The following is a 21,571-nucleotide window of genomic DNA, read 5'->3' as shown; positions in this document are numbered from 1 at the left end:
AAAGTAGCTTATGTATCATTCATTGATTAACTACAGAAACAAAGGTGAGATACAAAACAATGAGACAGAAATGATCATATAATCATCCTCATGTGGACGGACTACTTGCGTCAAATGGTGGCGGCAAGCAGAGAAGATTGGTATGTTAGTTGTATGATACTCATTTTTAGCTATTCAGTTTCTGTTCTTGTATTTTACAAATCATGGTAATGAATTTATAGAAAGAATTTTTAGATACTCCGATCGTTTTTTTTTTTCTGGCATTCACTTCTGGTCAGGATTTGTATTCAGGCACCACGAATCATAGACTAATTGGACTGTTTGTTTATGACTGGATGTTTTATCCTCTGGTTCAACAGTTCTAGTACTTGTGTCCCTTGGTTCAATTTCTACTAGTATATGCTATAACTTTCTAGTCACTAGCATTGTTTATAAACCCCAAGTCCTGGTTTTGCCTCATTAAATTTATATGTTGCAGAAATTAAAGGCTAGAATTTTCTTTAAAAGAATTATTGGCACTGTTGTGCGATCTATGCAAGCGGATCAAAAGGAGCAAGGTTGGTATCTTTATGTTTTTCCTTAGAATAGAATACGTACTGCATATCTTTCTTGTAGAATTTGATCGTTTCTAATTTTTATACTTTTATAGCCAAGTTACTTGCATGCATCTAAAACAATCAAAATATGTTGTCGTATTATTAAGTTTTCAGAGGATCATCATTATTTCTTTTCTATATAATGAATTTCCATAGTTGTTTTATTCAGTTTATCTCCCTGATACTCTCTCTCTCTCTCTCTCTCTCTATATATATATATATATATATATATATATATATATATTATATATATATATACTCTGTCTTCAACTGTTTCTTTGAGCTGATGGATAGTAAAGATAATACTAGAGTGCAGAACAAGATAGAAACTAATTAAAATGCCCTTTACAATATCATTTTGTGTTGCTAATATATATCACTAGTCACTGCACCATCAAACTGTTCAATCTGAGAAAGGGGTTAATGGAGACTTTAATTTTAGGAGTGGGCAGACTAGTATAACAAGACTTAATTAAGTGATGACATCATTTTTCTGCCCTTACGTATCTAGATTTTCACTGTATTATGAAAGTTGGATTTATTTTACAGTTTGCCGTGTCTACTATGCCTAAGATGTATGCGGGACACATGTATACCTGATAAGAAGATGCTTAAAGATCCAAGGAGGCTGTATGCACCTGGCCGTCTCTATCATATTGTTGAGAGAAAGCCTTGCAGGTGTTGTTCCTTTGAAATAAACGTTGGCAAATATCTGCTTGATTAAATCCAGAAACTTAGATTTCAATTCATAAGAACAAGATTCCATTGCTGTTCTCGCACCTGTCATTATATAGTGTCTGTATATTCAGTTGTAACCTAACATATAGTATTATAAATGCATTTCTATTAGGGATGTTATACAATGCCACTCGTGTCAGTGGGATAGATTTAAAGTATATGATAATAAGGCTTTTGCCTTTAGCAATGGTTCTCAGTGCTGCTATGCTATGCTTTGAATGCCTCTTTTTTCTTTTTTGGTTTTGCTTGATATTTGTCTGAGGGTTTGTAAATGTTTATTTTGCTTGAACTTGACAGATCAAAGTTTCAAACTTTGCACTTATTAGTGCATTTATGACGGAGTTGGAAGCTGAACACCTGTTATCCAGGTTTATATGTGATCCTTTTATTGGAAATTCTACATGATTTTCAGATTATTTGAGTACTTATTTTATCAAGTGTTGCTGGACAGATTTCAGTCTAGATTGTGTTCAGATGCTCATCAATAATATCTACATTTGTAGGATTTTGATGTATGCTGCAGATAAGTGACACATGACCTTGTTTCTGCAATTTGTATGCAGAACGTTAGAGTCAACTAGCTGTCAGTCTGCTGATCAGGTGGAAGCAACATTAGTTAACAAAGGAGTCAGAGTAATATCCGAAGAATCAACCTGTTGGTGTTGTGCTTGTGCGGGCGTGGCTGGCCAGAGATAGCTAATACATGGGAACCCTTGGAGAATCTCCAATCTGTCTCTGATGTTATAGAAGCATTTGAAAAAAGGTATTATTTTGTTTCTGTTTCTGTTTTACGTTCCAGTTACTTCCAAGTCTTTATATTGCCAGTGTTGGCCTCTATAGATAGTCCATAGGGTTTCCACACTAATTATCTTCATTAGCTTGTTTACCCAATCACTGTGCCTTATGTGTTGCATGTTTATATATTTCTAGTGGGCGGTAAAGACGCGGAAATCATATAGCCAAAATCAAATTGACGAGGTGTGCATTGAAGTGGCTGATTATATACAGAGTTTGATGTAGGACTGTGACTGCCAAGATGTTTTTTGAGTAAGGCTAGCTAGTTTTGGCTTTGAAGCAAACCTTGGTGTGGAACTTTTGTACATTGTTGCTCATATGTTTCCAAGCTAGCTTTTGTAAGTTTAGGGGTTTATTTTCTGAATTATGTTGAATCATGAATTTGGAAAGAAAATTAATGGAAAGCCCCTAATTTTGGATGATGAGAAATGCACTTTTTTTCCCAGCAATAGCTAAATGCAAACTTTTCACATCATGCTTGTCAAAATGAAGTGAAGTATATTAAAGCATAATAAAACAGTAATGCCAAGGAAAACGAAGTCAGTTGAGAGATTAGAAATCAGTATCAAAAATGAAATCGATGTCCTATGATTATCAATATATCGAATTGTAACTCAAAACCGATGTAATCAAAACTACTGCACATCGATTTCTAATCACCAAACCGTAATCTATTATGAACATACAAATCACCTACAATGGAGCAAACCGATGTGTGGTCAAAAGGTGAACATCGGTTTTACGAACAAACAATACTCATGGGAACTGATGTCTACAAGTGTACTGGACATCACTTCTGGAATAGAAATCGATGCAAATGTTCAAGTAGGTATTGTTCGACATATACTTTTTTAAGCATAAAATGTGAAAATATGAAGAATTAGACATACCTAACATACAAAAATATGATGATTATAACGATTATACATCGATTTGTTTTTTAGAATCGATGTTGGTTGTTGTCTGGGACATCGGTTGAAAACGCGCTTATACTGATGTCTATACTTTTCTATACACCCACTAAGACATCGGTCGAAAATTAGTTTAACATCGGTCCAGAACCGATGTCTATGAACAAAATTCTAGTAGTGCTAGTCTAATGCCCTTCATAAAAGAAAACTGGTCTTAGGTTCAGGCATAATCTTAGAACTTAGAAGGAATATACTTCTTTTCACATGTGTTCTATCTCCTATTGCTTAGCAGTCTCATTGTAAATTTTGATCAAATGTTCATATTTCGATAAGAAATGAAGGAAGGAAAGGCATTTGATTGGGCTGCCAGAGACACTTCTGGGATTCTTTCACATATTACAGAAACAATAGAGAGCATATTAGTCCTCTGCTTGTTTAATATAAGATAAGATAAGAATTCAGCATCATAAGATAAGAATCAACAATCTAATGACGCAGGACATACACAACATGAAGTTAAATGCTAATTGATAGGCATAGAGTGCCTAGCTAGTTGAAAGAAGCCTTGTCCTGCTGCAGAGCTGCCTTTAGGAAGTCCAACTCAACTGTGTCCAACTCAGGTTGATTCGACGTGTAACAATGATCAGCTCCTTGGATAATATGTATTTTGTGGTTAGGTATGATCTTGGCAAACTCAAATGCATCTTCAACTGGAGTGGACTCATCAGCTGATCCATGGACTATTTAACACCCTGTATATACAGAATCCCAATTAAATTGGTCATGCAAAATATGCAAGAAATGAAAAAGAAAAAAGAGAAGGAAACATACAAACAATCTAGAAATGGTTCATTACAGTTTGCCTAACAGCAATCTTTGTCAATATTGAGGCACGACTCATGCATATCGGTGCTTGGGCGATCCAGGAAGCTATCCTCAGTCACCCGAAAAATAACACTTCCTGCAAGCATAGCATTAACTAACTGTGTGAAAGGCCAGCATACACATTCACTCTGCCCCCAGCTAGTTTCTAAAAGCATCTAGTCTTTTGCATTTATCTTTTTCAGCTACAATTTTTTACTCACAAATCACAACTATAAGTAGTACTACTATTTCTAAACCTCTTTGTCTACCACACATGAAATTGGGGTAGCTTATTATCAATATCAATGAATCCTTCCTTTTTTACTCTACATGAAGTCTTTTGGACTCTTTCCCCAGGCATCCTTCAATGCCTTTCTTCAGATCATAGCGTGCAGAAGCTTGACAACCACAGGAATGTCATGATACTTAGAAGCATACAGGAGCACATCACCACCTCCTGAAGTAACATGTCTAGCAATACAGTATGCTCAATATTGTTTCATCCATTATCAGCAATTCTGGGAAACCAAATCCTAGGCATGCAAATGTAGACAGACCTAATCAAAGCCCCTAGAGCTCTGCTCTTATGATCCTCTTAAAAGCAAAAACAGCAGATCAAATTTGCTCACATCTAAAGTTTAATTGAACACAAAAATTAACTAAAAAAAGCAAAATGTAAAATTAGCTAATAAACCGAAGATATTAACAATATGCAAAAACACTGTATTCCGCTTAAACCATATAATCTTTTTATATCAATCCAACCACAGAACCTATAATAGTCTTGCAATTAAAAAAAAAAAAAAAACAGCAAACCAAAAATTCCATCAATTTATAGCATATACAAAATCACCAAGCTGCATTCTTCCCCATGTCAACGAGATTTTCAGATAAAAAAAATAAAAATAAAAGGGTCCCTTCATTGTAAATCAGATGTCATATTTCACAAAGTGGATTAAAAAGGGATTAATATTGAAGATTTACCTGTTGAACGCATTCAGCTATTCCATCATCACAGAGTTTATTCCCCTATCGATCAGTGATGAAGAAACACTGCAAAACACACCATTCAAACCAAGAAACTCAGCCACAAAGAAACCAAAAACTGAGAGCTCAATTACAGCAATTGGAACTCAAAACCTTACCATCCATGAACCAATCCCCATCTGCAGAAATGGAAGCCCTTCTTATAATGATACTCAAATTTCCGAACCTGAACCACTTGTAGCAAACTTCCACACTCATTGCACTATCTACCTGCGAAAAATTCCCAAAAAAAAATAAAAATAAAAACCAAAGAACCAGATGTTCAGAGAGCAATCCTTTTGAAATGCTTGCAGAGACAACTCAAGAAATTCAATCACCTTAATCAAAGTGGCTTTCCTGCCTGAGCCATTATCAACTGCGACCCTACAAATCCCAAATAGCCAAGAAACCATATGAGATAATCATGCCACCAAAACACTCAAAAAATCACAATTCAGCTCAAAAAGCACCAAAACTTTCAAGAAAACAAACAAAACCCAATTCTGCTGGATAAAAACCAAGAACAATAACACACCAGGAAAAAAAAAAATGCTTTCTCTAGTTCGCAGCTCAGTATGTCACTGTGTGAATGAAATGTATTAAATTCAGAAATTTTGTAACACCCAGACTTACTCGGCTTCAAAAGAAACAAAATGCAATTCCAAACATGATCAAACCAGAATTGACAACGCAAAAAGAAAATCCATTTCCTTATTTTCACACTGATTTAGGGCCCAGATAACAAAACCCACAACCACCCAAGTAAAACAAACAAGCTTCAACAATTACACTTAGGAGCTTGAATATGATTAAACGCAAAGTAAGATCTGAAACCCAAACCAAATCCCAAGAGATTCATATCCAAATATAGATACATCAATCACTGCGCAAATTGAATTAGAATACAACAAATTGGGAGAGGAGATACATGCCTTTGTCCCTTGGCTGGGAATCGACTCCAATCCAACATGATCTGCGTTTCAGTCTGGATTTGAGAAATTGATTCGTTTCACAACTCTGGAATCTGATCGCAGAGAGAGCTCCAGTCCAACCATTCATCTATTTCTACCTTTATAAGAGAATTTCAAAATAAGAGCTAGTGAAATTACATTTTGCCCAACTGTAATTCTAATTTTGACGAAAATTCTCAGTGCCAAATTGGCAAATTACATAGCTGACGGGGGCATTTTGGTTATTCTGCGAGCTCAATAATAATTCTTCTATAGAAAAATAATAAATTACATAAAACCTCTAATTAAAGCAACCAAATTTTAAAAAACCGAAATTGTAAATACATTAAACAAATTTGTCGGCAGTCAGAGATGGACTGATACTTGCGAGAGCATTCAAAATTCTCGAATAATTTTATCTTTTGGTTAGTTTCGTTCGTTCCTTCTATTTTGTCTGCAACAACAACTACTACACTTACTTGATCGAACATAAAAGCTAAATCTAGAATTAGACAAATTCGTAGTAAAGGAGTAATGAGCTAAAACATTTGCAACTAAATTTGCTTTTTGATAAACATGCTTGAAAATAGAAGTAAAATATTCAATATCTTGAACCACAAATTCTGTCATGATCACTGAACCCAGGGCCGGTCCTGACATTTTGAAGGCCTGAGGCAAATAATTTAAATGTGGCCTCAGATAAAAAAAATCATACAATCGAACAAATTTTTATATATATATATATATATATATATATATATATATATATATATATATATATAAATTAAACCCCTACACTAATGGTTACCATTAAAAAAAAAAAAAAAAAGGTGTTCAATTCTAAAATAATTTTTCTCTTAGAAGTTGAAAAAATAAAAAAAGAATAAAATATATTTAACTACAAAAGAAACCAATGAAAAACAAAGGCCAAGTACATTAGTATTCAATTTCAAAATATTCTTTCCATAGAAGCTGGAAAAAGAAGGAACAAAAAAAGTTTAATTGCAAAGAAACTAATTAAGAAAAAAAAAAAGACAAAAAAGTGCAATTAAACTAATTAAGGAAAAAATAAGGCCACTGTGTTTCGAACCTTGATGCTGCAAACAACAGCAAATCAATGTTACCACTGCGCTAGCGTGACCGACTTGTAGTAGATACGCGAAAGAAAATTATATAATTATACAACGAATATATGTAAAATTAAAAAGAAAAAAAAAACTTGGCGGAGGCCCGTCGGAGAGTGGTGGCTTGAGGCGGCTGCCTAAAGCAGCAGCCCTCAGGATCGGCACTGACTGAACCCTCCACAAACATTGTATGCATGCCATTAGTTAGCACTTGTAAGAGACGTTCCCAAGGAGCAAGAGCTTAATAATAAAAAATTAAAAATTAAAAATTAAAAAAAGGGGGAAATGCCCAAATACTCTAATTTTAGAAAAATTAGTTCCCCCCTCTCTCCACTAAACTTATGGATTTCCTTATTACCCATAAGGTAATTGATTTCATTGCCACGGATTTGTTATGTACATAGCTTAGTAATTGATCAGATCAGTGTCCACGTTGATACTAGAAGATGTCCCACATTCAAGTTGCTTCTTTCAATCTATTTTTATCAACCTGCTAATGTTGTTTGCGGCTCATCATCTTATCAAGCGAGAGATGTCTCAATTCGAGATGACAATGTTGACCATTGTCTTGGCTCTTTTTATGTGGGTGTACTTTTTCCTCAATTTAGAATTTTGTCCCAATGGGTTTTATTTTAACAAGATTTTAACAAGGCCACCTTTAGAATATGTTTGAGAAGAAGTGAAGATAATTTTTCACTTCTTTCTATTGGCTTATAAGTTTGCTTTTGCGACTGTTGCAAGCAGCCGACCTAATTAGTAGGTAACTGTTTATGTCATGGCTATCGCCTTAAAATGTATGTACTTATATTGGCTTATAAGTTTGCTTTTTCTTTCTATTGGCTTATAAGTTTGCTTTTGCGACTGTTGCAAGCAGCCGACCTAATTAGTAGGTAACTGTTTATGTCATGGCTATCGCCTTAAAATGTATGTACTTATATTCCTTGTATCCCCTGAACTTAATATAAGTTGAATCTAATTTCAAAAATTAAAAAAATTAAAAAATAAATGCGGCACATAACCGAGTGTTACTATATCGAGGCAGAAGACCGCTCCACAATGACCTCAAATGATTTCACCTTTCTGCAGGAGGAACAGGCAGAGATATAATGCAAATGTTATTAACCAAATCAACTAGTTAAGTAGCACTTCGAACTCAACAATTTACGCTGGATCTGTAGATTCTGACTTCTGAGCGAGGCCTCCCTCAGATATATATCCACTTCACATATCAATTAGGAAACGATGGAAAACACATAATCTAACAAGACATATTATCATAAATATATATACGAACACACATGTATGTGCTGCGCATTAATTTTGAATAAATGATACAATTAATATAATATCATTGGTGCAATCTGTACGTGAACGAAGTTATAGAATTACAAAACAATCAACCATGCATATTGGAATATATATATCTCCACAGACACTACAGAGTGATATTACTGCGACATGTATTCATTCTCAATAATCAATATTACCTGATCGATATTTCGAAAAAATGGCTTTTGTTTTCAAAATATGGCATCCTCGTCTCTGACAATCTCATAATCTTTACAATATACAACTTTTAGAACCTTGATAATTTAGAACCTGATCGATCTATTCTAGAAATTTATAGTTCTGCAAGTTAACAATTAATTGCCCCAATAATCTTCTTTTTCCAGCCAAGTAGAGCTTGTGAATTGTATAATCGTTGCTTTCTTAAACGTTCAGCTTCCATTACCAAAACCATGGATTATATCAGGAACAATCCAAAAGGGTGGTGGATTTATAATCCAGCGATCAAATGTCAAATAACATGGCATTGGCTTCATAATATTATCTTTCACGTTGTACACTCCAAGATCATGACCCCCACAGCCAATTCTCTTCTTACCAGATAAGCATTTATTAGGGTTCATTTCCCACCTATGATCTGTGAAGTAAATTGAGTTCTCTTCACATTCTGGAAAGTTCCGGGAAGATAACGACATTGAATGATTTCCACCCAGAAACACAGCCCGATTGTGCAAACTTTCCACTTTCTCCCACTCGAACCCTAAGCTAGTGGACTTTTGCCTGTAGATATAAAAGTGAGAGGTTCTATAGGGACGAATAACATCGGGTAGGGCCTTATGATAAAAAATTTTCGTCACTATAAATCGCCTCACCAACAAAATTTCACCCAAGGACTCCACCAAATAATTCTGAATATCAAATTTGAAATCATCGTCATTGTTTAATTGGCGGTGTCGAAAAGGTTGCAGATGAAGTGTTTTTATGGGAAAACATTTCCTCAAGTCCCAAACCTCAACTGAGCAATCGGTTGCCAATGCAAAAAAATGACCACTAGTACTGTGGAACATACCGTCATGATAGACAGTACCCTTCTGGCCGAAGCCAGTCCATGCGTCGTCTCCATGCCTATGGAAAGCAAGTTGCGTTATCCACGTATTAGAGTAGAGTATTATTGCAACAACGAAGTCCGACGAGGATGACGACGATGGTGGCTTGGAGGAGGTGACAGCTTTGGCGATATAATCCTTGCTTATGACTGGATGCAGTGTCCATATTGATGGGAGTTCAATCCTATCTCCAGAAAATGGATTTAAAAGACAAGCAGTTCCTTTCTCCTCCGTAAGGACCAGCCACCCATGTGATGAACCGACACACCAGGCATCAGGAATATCTCCCAACGCGTTTTTGATAGTGTAGTACTTGAACTCTGCGAGGTTGAAGAAGCGGCGAGTATGGACATGGTTTTCTTCACCACCAGGAATCATAAGCCATGGGGTTTGAGGAATGTCGAGTGTGAAATATGGGGCAGAGATATAAGATTTTGCAGCTTGATTCCAACAAGAACAGACAGCTTCAAAGCGAAGTATGTCCACAGAAGCAAGCTTTTTCATGATCAACTCTAGTAGTTCTGTAGGGAGCTCAGACCACCTTGACCTTGGTCTTCTCTTTTTAGTGATCACCATGTCGTTATTGACATTTGAAAACATGGTTGAATCAAATTCAATCCAGATACAGTACGTTGATTTATATATTAATGGAACAATGCAGGTTAGGTTGGGAAAACCAAATCTTTAGGTGATTTGGTTCCCAAAACTAGTACAAAACTTGATTTCCTTGGATTCTAAGTGGTTTAAGAATCCTAGTTCGATCGAACTAGGAGTCCACGTCACGTCTCCATAGAAAGATCAAAATAGAATCATACATTAATTCAATCACAAACTTTTCATATGCGTTTGATCACAATTCGAAGACTAAAACTCATTCATTCAGCTATCTGATAAGCCAGAAATTAAATTGCAATTAATACCAAGTTTTGAGCAAACCGGATAGATCATGTAGTCTCAAAATTTTTTCCTCATCAGAAAAAAGAGGTCGAAATATATCCAACTTATCGAGACTAGTGGTTTGATTGGTGCAAGGAATCCCTAGATACGAGATCCGTATTTAACGAGACTCCAGGCCCTGAGTCCTGGTTCCAAGATCTTTACTCTTTTTAGTGTGCTGAACTAATATGTGAAATTACTAGGACGATTTATATGATTATCCATGGTTTATATGTTGATTATACAATTAGATTCGTACTTTCCACAACTTAGTTTGATTATACATAGGCATACCTGGGTTGCATGTGCAGAGAATGGAAGAGGTGGAGATGTGGTGAGGATGACGAGGATGAAAGTTATTCTCAATCAATGAGAAGCCCATGAGGGCAGTATGGTTTGTGAAGATAGTGGGGTTCGTGGGTTTTCGGTAGATGAAGAAGAGAGTGGAACGGGAAAATGGGTCTTGTGAATAGAGGATGTGTGCAAGGGATGGAGGAGGTGGAAGGGGTGGACTTGGGGGGAGGAGGTGGTGGCGGTGGTGATGGGGGAATAATGGGTGTGTTGGATAAAATTTTTAGAGAGAAGGTAGACCCTCTCTCTCTCTAGAAACTTTCTGAATAGAAGAGAACGAACCGTGGAGAGAGAAAAGAGGAAGAGAAAGAGGAGATTTTGAGATCATTAAGGGTAAGTATGACATTTCCTCCCCCATGTGGTTATTTTTCAACTGTTTTAAAAAAGAAGGTTAAAAATCATCTTGGACCCTCAAAGTTGGTCATTTTTCAAAATTTCTCTTCATCTATTTCTACCTTTATAAGAGAATTTCAAAATAAGAGCTAGTGAAATTGTTTGGACCAAAAATGAACATTTTGGCATGACAAAGCATGTGTTGGAGAAATTGAGCCAATGTCAGTGACTCAAGCTATATATTGTCGACAAGTTCGAAATATATATTTAGAGGCTAAATAAAGCCTATTATGGAAGCATGGAAGCATGGAAACATGAAAAGTCAACTTTAGCACATTTTCCTACTTCGGCTAGGAGAAACCGAGCTAAACAAGGAAAGAGGGGCGGCAGACTAACCAAATGAAATCTAAATGAGCTAAAACTTTCCAGATTAATTCTAGAAAGCCCAAGGATCATTTCTTATGAAGAGTGCCAGAGATTTTTTTGAGTGGAAGGCCTTCAAACAATCAGTCCAATTTTCTACAGAAGCAAAACTGGAAAACTGGACCTGTAAGAGGTCCAGCAGCATTTCCAGCCCAACCGCATGGAATAAAGCTCTGAAAATTTGTCAGGATGATCTACACTCGTAGTGGAACATTTTTTTATGAAGAAGTCGAAGGCTCAATCGGAAGTCTTGTTGGAGAAATAATTGAAGGAATAAAGGGGCAGAAACTGACCTAAAACCAGCTCAATATTCACATGTTCATGTTTCCTACCCACATGAAGAAAGCTAGATGCTTTTCTTCTTTTCCTTAGATATATTTTTCAAGACAATCTCTTTAATAGATCATCATCACTTCCATGTTTCTACACCTTCATGCTTTGCTTTCATTTAATCATTTCTCTATCTTTTCCATATTTTACAAATCACTTTCATACTCCACTTTCATTATTTTTCTTCCACTCATCATTTCACTCTTCTTTTTCTTCCCTATATAAACACCTTCTCCTCTCATTCTAAAACACACATTCACATTCAACAACAACATCTCTAAGATGATCTAAGTTCTCTCTAGAGCAAACCTCTCTAAGAGCAACTCCTCTCCCTCTCCTTCTCTTTCTCTTACCGGTGATCACACTCCTAGTCCTAGTCTTCTCAGAAGCCGACTTTCAGTGCCGCCAAACCCTCTGTCAACGTACTTCGGTCCTAGTCTCCTCGAGAGCCGATTGTAGTACCACGACCAAACACCAACACCAAGACACATTCACATTCAACAACAACATCTCTAAGATGATCTAAGTTCTCTCTAGAGCAAACCTCTCTAAGAGCAACTCCTCTCCCTCTCTTTCTCTTTCTCTTACCGATGATCACACTCCTAGTCCTAGTCTTCTCAGAAGCCGACTTTCAGTGCCACCAAACCCTCTGTCAACGTGCTTCGGTCCTAGTCTCCTTGGGAGCCGACGGTAGTGCAGCGACCACAACGGTTACAGAACCAGCCAAGCAAGGGTAACGCCCTAGCAACCCAGCCAAGCTAAAGTCACGTTTTAGCAAGATCTCAACATTTCCCGGTGATGTCGCTCTGCTCGATCTACAATATTGAGTATCGATTGTGTTAACAAGAAGAAACTTCAGCAAAGTCCTCACCACGAGGCAGAAAGAATCCCACGACGAGGTTGGTGCTCTCCTCGTCTACAATCGCTTGAAAAGAAGTCAGGTCAAGGGACATCCCCGACGACCGCACCCGAACGGTGCTGGCACGCCCGCGCAAGAAAAGAGACTGTTGACCAGCTGCAGCAAAATTGGAGCCAAACAGAAATTACATTTTGCCCAACTGTAATTTTGACGAAAATTCTCAGTGCCAAATTGGCAAATTACATAGGTGACGGGGGCATTTTGGTTATTCTGCGAGCTCAATAATAATTCTTTTATAGAAAAATAATAAATTACATAAAACCTCTAATTAAAGCAACCAAATTTTAAAAAACCGAAATTGTAAATACATTTAACAAATTTGTCGGCAGTCTTTCTGCATATAGAATGTCAGAGATGGAGTGATTCTCGAATAATTTATCTTTTGGTTAGTTTCGTTCGTTCTTCTACTTTGTCTGCTACAACAACCGCTACACTTACTTGATCGAACATAAAAGCTAAAGTTAGAATTAGACAAATTTGTAGTAAAGGAGTAATGAGCAAAAACATTTGTAACTAAATTTGCTTTTTGATAAATATGCTTGAAAGATATCAAGTTAATCTTAGAAGCAAAATATTCAATATCTTGAACCACAAATTGTAAGAACCTTGATTTTCAATCAAAGCAAAATTTAGTGGCAGACACTTTTAATCAAAATAGTGGTGTGTTCCGTGTTTTAAGCGGTAGTGGGTCAATCACATAAAGAGAAAGACAAGTGCTTTAATATTTTACGTGATTAAAGCATAATTGGAAGTGCTACAGCTTTATGACGAGTAACAAGACCACGTCCTTGGAAGAATCATACAATTAAGCTAGCTCAGACAATTTCTCTCCCTCTCGACCGAACCAAACCCAAAACAGAGCAAGTTTCACCAGCCCATCTCTTCCACCTCAGGCGACCTCACGACGTCGGACCACCTCCCTTAGCTACGCCTCGACCTTGGGCAGCTGCCAGTGGCAGCTTGGTGCAGCAACACCGCAGGCAGCGGTGGCGGAGGACCCGGCTCCATTTGAGTCGATTTCGAGTCGATCTCGATATCTCGAGCTATAGGCCACCATTTCTCTTGATTTTTGGCTCATTGGACTCGTCTCAACTTTCTGATAAAATCCCAAGAAGGATTGCTCAAGTGGTGGACGTTTCCACGTTCGTCGGAGCTCAACCCGTTTAGATCGAAAAACAACCTTTCGATTCGGATATCTCGAGTTACAGACCACCATTCCTTGTGATTCTTGGCCTGGTGAACTCACCTTGAGTTTCTTAACAAGTATACAGAAGGGATAGAGGCGAGTGGTGGAAGTTTTTACGTCGAACTGGAACTCGCCGGTTTCTACAAATTTTCCGGCCACCTCGACTGGTTCTAGGTAATTTTGACCCCTTCCAGTCATTTACAGCTTACATTCTAGTTAGGAAAGTTGTTAAGCTTGATGAGATGAAGAAGAGCAGCCCGGCCCCGACACCATTGGTGGTGGTCGGCGGCGGTTCTGCCACTAACTCCAGCGGCCCTTTTCGGCCACCTCCGGGGGTCACAAGAGCATTTTCTGTGCATTTTAGATTCTATATTTCAATACGATCATTTCGATATATTATACGCAATTTTTGGATATCATATGATTAAGTTATGAATTTTTACGTTTCGATTGATTTCGATCATTCGATTTGTGATTTGTGAAGATCAGACCGTCCGATGGACTTGTAGTTTTGATATGTTGATCGTATGACTGTCCCGATAACTTTTTGGGGTCACGGGAGAAGATCTGACGTTGGATCTTCGTATAATTATGAAATAGTGATTTGGAAGGCAATTCGTGAGAATCCGACCGTAGGATTTTCGTATAAATTTATGGAAGTGTTAGTAAGGACGATTCAGGAAGATCTGACCGTCAGATCTTCATGATGATTTTTAGAGGATGATGCTAAAGGCGATCTGTGTGGATCTGACCTTGGATCATCATTTAATTTCTATCCGACCGTTGGATTGTTGTTTGAGTATGTTTTTTGAGTTATTGGCTAAGTTAAGGTCATGTTTGATTAGGTGATTGACGGTCTTAATTGGGTGGGCAAGTTCGTTTGTGAATTGTGTTAAATTGAAGACGCAACGGGAATTTTCGAGGTGAGTAAACCTCACATGGTTCATATTACGAACCGAAATTACTTTACTTATATTGTAATGGATTGAAAATGTTTTACGGAAATGAATATTTATTTTAATATACATGGGCTTGATCTTCTACGGCCCATAGGTAAGTAAAATGTATTTAAAGTATAAAAATGAATTTCTCGGTTTTCACTATGTGTGGATTATAGTTGGTATTAGTGGTCATTCCTAAGTAGATGATCACGTATATATATATTTACGTAATTATATGTGTAATTGTGTGACATTGAGGAGTGCGGAATTGTTATGATTTTAATTATAATATGAATTGAAATATGACTTGCCATATTTATATATGATGATCATGATTGATGAATTCATGTTTGATATTCATGGTTGACATTGTGGGTTGTATAGAGGTGAAGAATGTAGGGTTCTGAGGATGGGAATGTCCGAAGTTCAACGGTTAATGATAACCGGAGTGTTTTTGTTCTGAGGACTGGGAGTCCAAAGTTCGAAGGTTACTAAGTTAACCTGAGATTATGTCGATTACTTGAACCTAGGCCAAGGTGTCATGTAGCGATGTAGTTAGAGCTCTAACATGTTGTGGGAAAGACCACAGTGGGGATAATTACAGGTTGTGGGAAAGACTACATAGGTGATATTGAGGTCAGGGGATTGTGGGAATGTATTCCTTGTTGTTTTCGTGAGTTGATTTGATGTTTTCTTTGTGGATGTTGAGATTGTTGGTTGTTTACTTGAGTTAAAAGAATTGTGATCTAATAAATCAACCATTCATTTCTTGTTTACTCATACGAGCTTTGCAAAAAACTTACTGGGTTTTGTGTTGTTGCAATCCCGATATACTATTCAAACGGTGTAGCAGGTAATCCTACTAGTCAGGAGAATCAGGAAGGTGATTGAGCTGCATAGAGTAGCTGCAAACGTGTTAATATGAATTTCTTTTGTGAGGTGTGTTATGCTTATTTAGAGCTTTACAATTTTACTATGTGAGAATGAATTGTAATAATGAACTCGAGGTTTTCGAGATTTTATATTCGAGTGGCGAGTGGTGTGTTTGTTCTGAGAAAAAAATTTAGAAACATTATTTTGTAATTGTCATTATTCATGTTTCGGATTTGAATTGGTTATTCAAAATTCGGGGCGTGACTCAAATTTTAATATAAACTGTCATGATCACTGAACCCTCCACAAACATTTTATGCATGCCATTAGTTAGCACTTGTAAGAGACGTTCTCAAGGAGCAAGAGCTTAATAATAAAAAATTAAAAATTAAAAAAAGGGGAAAATGGCCGAATACTTTAATCTTAAAAAAATTAGTTCCCCCTTCCTCCACTAAACTTATGGATTACCTTATTACCCATAAGGTAATTGATTTCATTGCCACGGATGTGTTACATACATAGCTTATTCTTATTAATTGATCATATCAATGACAATAACCCTAAGACGCTGCTCTTGATGTCCAAAACCCTAAAATCAATTGCAACGGCAAAACGTCCGTCAATAGCAGCAAGATGACATCCATTGATGCAGTCACAGCGTCCTTTGCAACCTCTTTTGCCCTGGTCGGCAATGATGTCGTCAACATCACCAAAATGGAGGGAGGCGCGCAGCGGAGGGCGACACAGTCGTATCTACTTGCCAGACCTTTGGCACCAAAGCCGGTGCTGAATGACCTCTGGCAACTAGTTCGTCGGATATAGGTTCTGGAGGCAGGCTTCCGAATCCAACAACGAGCTGAGGATTGTTTTCTCATCTCTTTTGATCTCCGACAAGACCGCAACAAGGTGCTGCGAGGCGGTCCATGGCGATACAACAAGGCGCCGGTAATCCTTCAGATCTTTGATGAGGTGTCAGCGATTCATCAGATCTCCATGACTGACCTCTTCTTCTGGGTGCGCATCACAGACGTACCACCTGACTTCGAAGAGCGCCATACGATCAGAAACATCGCATTTGTTACTGGTAAGTTTTTCGAACTTGATGACAAGCTATTTAACACTACTGGAAGAATTAGGGTTCGGGTATCCCATGACATCTCGAAACCTTTTCACTTCAAAAAAAGCCTAAAGTTAGACACAAATGTGATTACTGGGATCTCGTTCTTCACTTCAAAAAAAGCCTAAAGTTGGACACAAATGTGATTACTGAGATCTCGTTCTTCTTTGAGAATTTGGGGAGTAAATGTGATGTTTGTCATTTGATCTTCCATGAGAATGGGATCTGTCCACTAGCTGCTCAAGTGGTTCCTGCACCTCCAGTAGAGAAAACTCCAGACATAACATGCCCTCTGCTAAGCTTTGCAAATTAATCAAAATTGTTAATGGCACCTTCACTTTCCTGAAGACCCCTGTCCTCCCTCCTATATGTTGAATGCTATTTGGCCCGAAGGAATAGATACGAAAACCTATTATTATTCAAGAGCATGTGCTACACTCCAAGGACATTGGGGAATGCAGCAACATGGAGCTAACCCTTGTCCCCATGAACACCACTGTCCCAAAACGAGGTCGTCCCACCTCTCCTTTCTCTTCACCAACAAAACTTAAGGGTATCCCGGAACTACTCGCCCTACCTGCATGCTCTGAAGCTCCTACTAAAAAGGTGAAGCACCCGGAGTTCACATCCAAGTTTACTAGCAAATCCCTATCCTTGGTGGAGGTGCCAAGCTGTGTACTTGTCCCAAAGGAGGGGAATGGAAATGAAACAAAGAAGAAGAAGCGGGGAAGGCCCCTAGGATCAAGGAACAAACAACCCTCCGGGAAGAAGATCGAGAAAGCACAGGAAGCCTGCTATGCTTTCCTTACTCAACCTCCATGCCCTAGTGTAAAGGGCAAGGAGAAAATTTAAGTTTTTATGTTTTAAACTTTGCCTATTTGCTTTGCTTTTCTTGCTTAGTATGTAGGCTCTCTGAAATAAGTGAGCATGGGAATATTCAAATGCGTAGGTCTAGTCTATGTATCATTGTGGCTTGTCCACAGACTTTTTATCTACCCATAGTCGGTAGATGGAGGATATGTAATGACATATTCTGGCTTGAGAAATTTCTATAATATCGACATGATATTTATTCAAAAAATTGATCAGATCAAAGTCCACGTTGATACTAGAAGATGTCCCACATTCAAGTTACTTCTTTCAATCTATGTTCATCAACCTACTAATGTTGTTTGCGGCTCATCATCTTACCAAGCGAGAGATGTCTCAATTCGAGATGACAATGGTCAACTACAATCTTGGCTCTTTTTACGTGGGTGTACTTTTTCCTCAATTTAAAATTTTGTCCCAATGGGTTTTATCTTAACAAAATTTTAACGAGGCCACCTTTAGAATATGTTTGAGAAGAAGTGAAGGATAATTTTTCACTTCTTTCCATTGGCATTATAAGTTTGCTTTTGCGATTGTTACAAGCAGCCGACCTAATTAGTAGGTAACTGTTTATGTCCTGACTATCGTCTTAAAATGCATGTATTTGTATTGCTTGTATTATCCCTTGAACTTAATATAAGTTCAATCTAATTTCAAAAATAAAAAAAATAAAAAAATAAATGCGGCACATAACCGAGTTAGTATATCGAGTCAGAAGACCGCTCCACAATGACCCCAAATGATTTCACCTTTCTGCAGGAGGAACAGGCAGAGATATAATGCAAATGTTATTAACCAAATCAACCAATTAAGTAGCACTTCGAACTCAACAATTTACGCTGGATCTGTAGATTCTGACTTCTGAGCGAGGCCTCCCTCAGATATATATCCACTTCACATGTAATTAGGAAACGATGGAAAAGACATAATCTAACAAGACATATTATCATAAATATATATACGAACACGTACACATGTATGTGATGGGGAAGAATTTTGAATAAATGATTCAATTAATATAATATCATTAGTGCAATCTGTACGTGAACGAAGTTATAGAATTACAAAACAACCATGCATATTGGAATATATCTCCACAGACACTACAGAGTGATATTACCGCGACATGTATTCACTCTCAATATTACCTGATCGATATTTCGAAAAAATGGCTTTTGTTTTCAAAATATGGCTTCCTCGTCTCTGACAATCTCATAATCTTTACAACATACAACTTTTAGAACCTTGATAATTTAGAACCTGATCTATTCTAGAAATTTATAGTTCGATCTGCAGGTTAACAATTGCCCCAATAATCTTCATTTTCCAGCCAAGTAGAGCTTGTGAATTGTATAATCGTTGCTTTCCTAAACGTTCAGCTTCCATTACCAAAACCATGGATTATATCAGGAACAATCCAAAAGGGTGGTGGATTTATAATCCAGCGATCAAATGTCAAATAACATGGCATTGGCTTCATACTATTATCTTTCACGTTGTACACTCCAAGATCATGACCCCCACAGCCAATTCTCTTCTTACCAGATAAGCATTTATTAGGGTTCATTTCCCACCTATCATCTGTGAAGTAGATTGAGTTCTCTTCACATTCTGTAAAGTTCCGGGAAGATAAAGACATTGAATGAGTTCTCTTCAAACTTTCCACCTTCTCCCACTCGAACCCTTTGCTAGTGGACTTTTGCCTGTAGATATAAAAGTGAGAGGTTCTATAGGGACGACTAACATCGGGGTATAGGTCCTTATGATAAAAAAACTTCGACACTACAAATCGCCTCACCAACAAAAGTTCACCCAAGGACTCCACCAAATAATTCTGAATATCAAATTTGAAATCATCGTCATTGTTTAATTGGCGGTGTCGAAAAGGTTGCAGATGAAGTGTTTTTATGGGAAAACATTTCCGCAAGTCCCAAACCTCAACTGAGCAATCGGTTGCCAATGCAAAAAAATGACCAGTAGTACTGTGGAACATACCGTCATGATAGACAGTACGCTTCTGGCCGAAGCCAGTCCATGAGTCGTCTCCATGCCTATGGAAAGCAAGTTGCGTTATCCACATATTAGAGTAGAGTATTATTGCAACAACGAAGTCCTTACTGGAAGACGAGGATGACGACGATGGTGGCTTGCAGGAGGTGACAGCTTTGGCGATATAATCCTTGCTTATGACTGGATGCAGTGTCCATATTGATGGGAGTTCAATCCTATCTCCAGAAAACGGATTTAAAAGACAAGCAGTTCCTTTATCCTCCGTAAGGACCAGCCACCCATGTGACGAACCGACACACCAGGCATCAGGAATATCTCCAAACGCGTTTTTAATAGTGTAGTACTTGAACTCTGCGAGGTTGAAGAAGCGGCGAGTATGGACATGGTTTTCTTCACCACCAGGAATCATAAGCCATGGGGTTTGAGGCATGTCGAGTGTGAAATATGGGGCAGAGATATAAGATTTTGCAGCTTGATTCCAACAAGAACAGACAGCTTCAAAGAGAAGGATGTCCACAGAAGCAAGCTTTTTCATGATCAACTCTAGTAGTTCAGTAGGGAGCTCAGACCACCTTGACCTTGGTCTTCTCTTTTTAGTGCACATCGTGTCGTTATTGACATTTGAAAACATGGTTGAATCAAATTCAATCCAGATACAGTACGTTGATTTATATATTAATGGAGCAATGCAGGTTAGGTTAGGTTGGTAAAACCAAATCTTTTGGTGATTTGGTTCCCAAAACTACTACTGGTACCAGATAAAAAAGCTTAATTTCTTTGGATTCGAAGTGGTTTAAGAATCCTAGTTTGACCTAACTTGTAGTCGGCGTCACGTCTCCATAGAAAGATCAAAATAGAATCATACATGAATTCAATCACAAACAATTCATATGCGTTTGATCACAATTCGAAGACTAAGACTCATTCATTCAGCTATTTGATAAGCCATAAAATTGCAATTAATACCAAGTTTTGAGCAAACCTGATCGATCACGTGGTCTCAGTGGTCGGCTGAAGTGGACAACTTATGAACGTATGTGTCGTGTGCGGATTGGGTGGGTCTGACCAAGCTAGAGCCGCCGGTAACCGTGGCCGGCAATGGATGAAACGATCGGGTCAGGTTCGAAGGTTGGTGAAGGACTTAATCGTGTTTTTGGATGGCCTCCTAGATGGTTTTTCAACACACTACTTCCTTCAGACCCAAAAAAAAAAGAAGAAAAAAAAAAAGCTGAAGAAGAACATTTGCTTCCCTTTCTTCTATATTTTTAGAGTGAACCAGCAAAAAACCCAGAAAAGATGGTGATAATGGTGAACGAATAATAGTGGAGATGAGTATTGGAAAGTGAAGGTTGAAGACGAAAGAACCATGACTAGGTTGAATTAAAAAACAATAAGATATTGAAATATAGGATAATTAGACGTTTAATCTTTTTAGCGTGCTGAGTACTTAACGAGACTCCATGCCAGGCCCCGAGTCCTGGTTCCAAGACCTTTAATTTTTTTTTTTTTTGAATAAGACATTTAATCTTTTTAGTGTGCTGAGATAATATGTGAAATTACTAAGACGACTTCTGATTTCTCTATGAAGTTCCGTGGCGTATCATGTGTGGCTGGTTGATCAATGAACCACGTACAACTAAAGTCAATGAATAAAAATTAACATATAATATATGAGAGAATTCTTGGGTACCTTGGTGTTTGTCATACCCTCATTTTGATAAATATTTTATACCATTGGATTAGTAATATATCCAATAATTAAAAATATTTAACAAATTTGTAACTTGTTTAGCCCTTAGCCTTTCTAATTTTTTTGGTAACACAAACTACTAATTGAATTGAAAACAATAAGGCCCCGTTTGGTTCGCAGAAATGTCAAAATTGG

At 37.6% G+C, this 21,571-nt stretch overlaps 2 protein-coding genes and 2 long non-coding RNA genes across 5 annotated transcripts; 1 reads left to right on the top strand and 3 right to left on the bottom strand.

Moving 5' to 3' along the window:
* The first annotated feature begins 33 nt into the window (after positions 1-33).
* Positions 34-2,583, top strand: LOC133717738 (uncharacterized). The gene is made up of 6 exons (XR_009849907.1): positions 34-140; positions 479-557; positions 1,146-1,274; positions 1,632-1,702; positions 1,898-2,097; positions 2,265-2,583. It is a non-coding gene; the product is annotated as an uncharacterized LOC133717738 (long non-coding RNA).
* Positions 2,584-3,344: 761 nt separating this feature from the next.
* Positions 3,345-5,318, bottom strand: LOC133718529 (uncharacterized). Of its 2 annotated transcripts, none has more exons than XR_009850351.1 (5): positions 5,269-5,318; positions 5,050-5,161; positions 4,889-4,957; positions 3,872-4,001; positions 3,345-3,792 (listed from the first exon to the last, which is right to left on the bottom strand). It is a non-coding gene; the product is annotated as an uncharacterized LOC133718529 (long non-coding RNA). The 2 variants fall into 2 exon arrangements; XR_009850352.1 differs by having other exon boundaries at positions 3,897-4,001.
* A 3,404-nt stretch (positions 5,319-8,722) lies between these two features.
* On the bottom strand, positions 8,723-9,973 carry LOC133716419 (putative F-box protein At4g17565). Its single transcript, XM_062143131.1, has one exon. The coding sequence runs from the start codon at positions 9,971-9,973 to the stop codon at positions 8,723-8,725; it is 1,251 nt and encodes a 416-aa protein (XP_061999115.1).
* Positions 9,974-19,051: 9,078 nt separating this feature from the next.
* Positions 19,052-20,290, bottom strand: LOC133716418 (putative F-box protein At4g17565). Its single transcript, XM_062143130.1, has one exon. It carries the CDS (start codon positions 20,288-20,290, stop codon positions 19,052-19,054), a length of 1,239 nt encoding a protein of 412 aa, XP_061999114.1.
* Between the last annotated feature and the right edge of the window lie 1,281 nt (positions 20,291-21,571).

The sequence above is a fragment of the Rosa rugosa genome, chromosome 6 (genome assembly GCF_958449725.1).
Source record: "Rosa rugosa chromosome 6, drRosRugo1.1, whole genome shotgun sequence".
Taxonomy (NCBI): Eukaryota; Viridiplantae; Streptophyta; class Magnoliopsida; order Rosales; family Rosaceae; genus Rosa; species Rosa rugosa.
The sequence above is the reverse complement of the archived record's forward strand: the minus strand, read 5'-3'. Positions and strand labels throughout refer to the sequence as shown.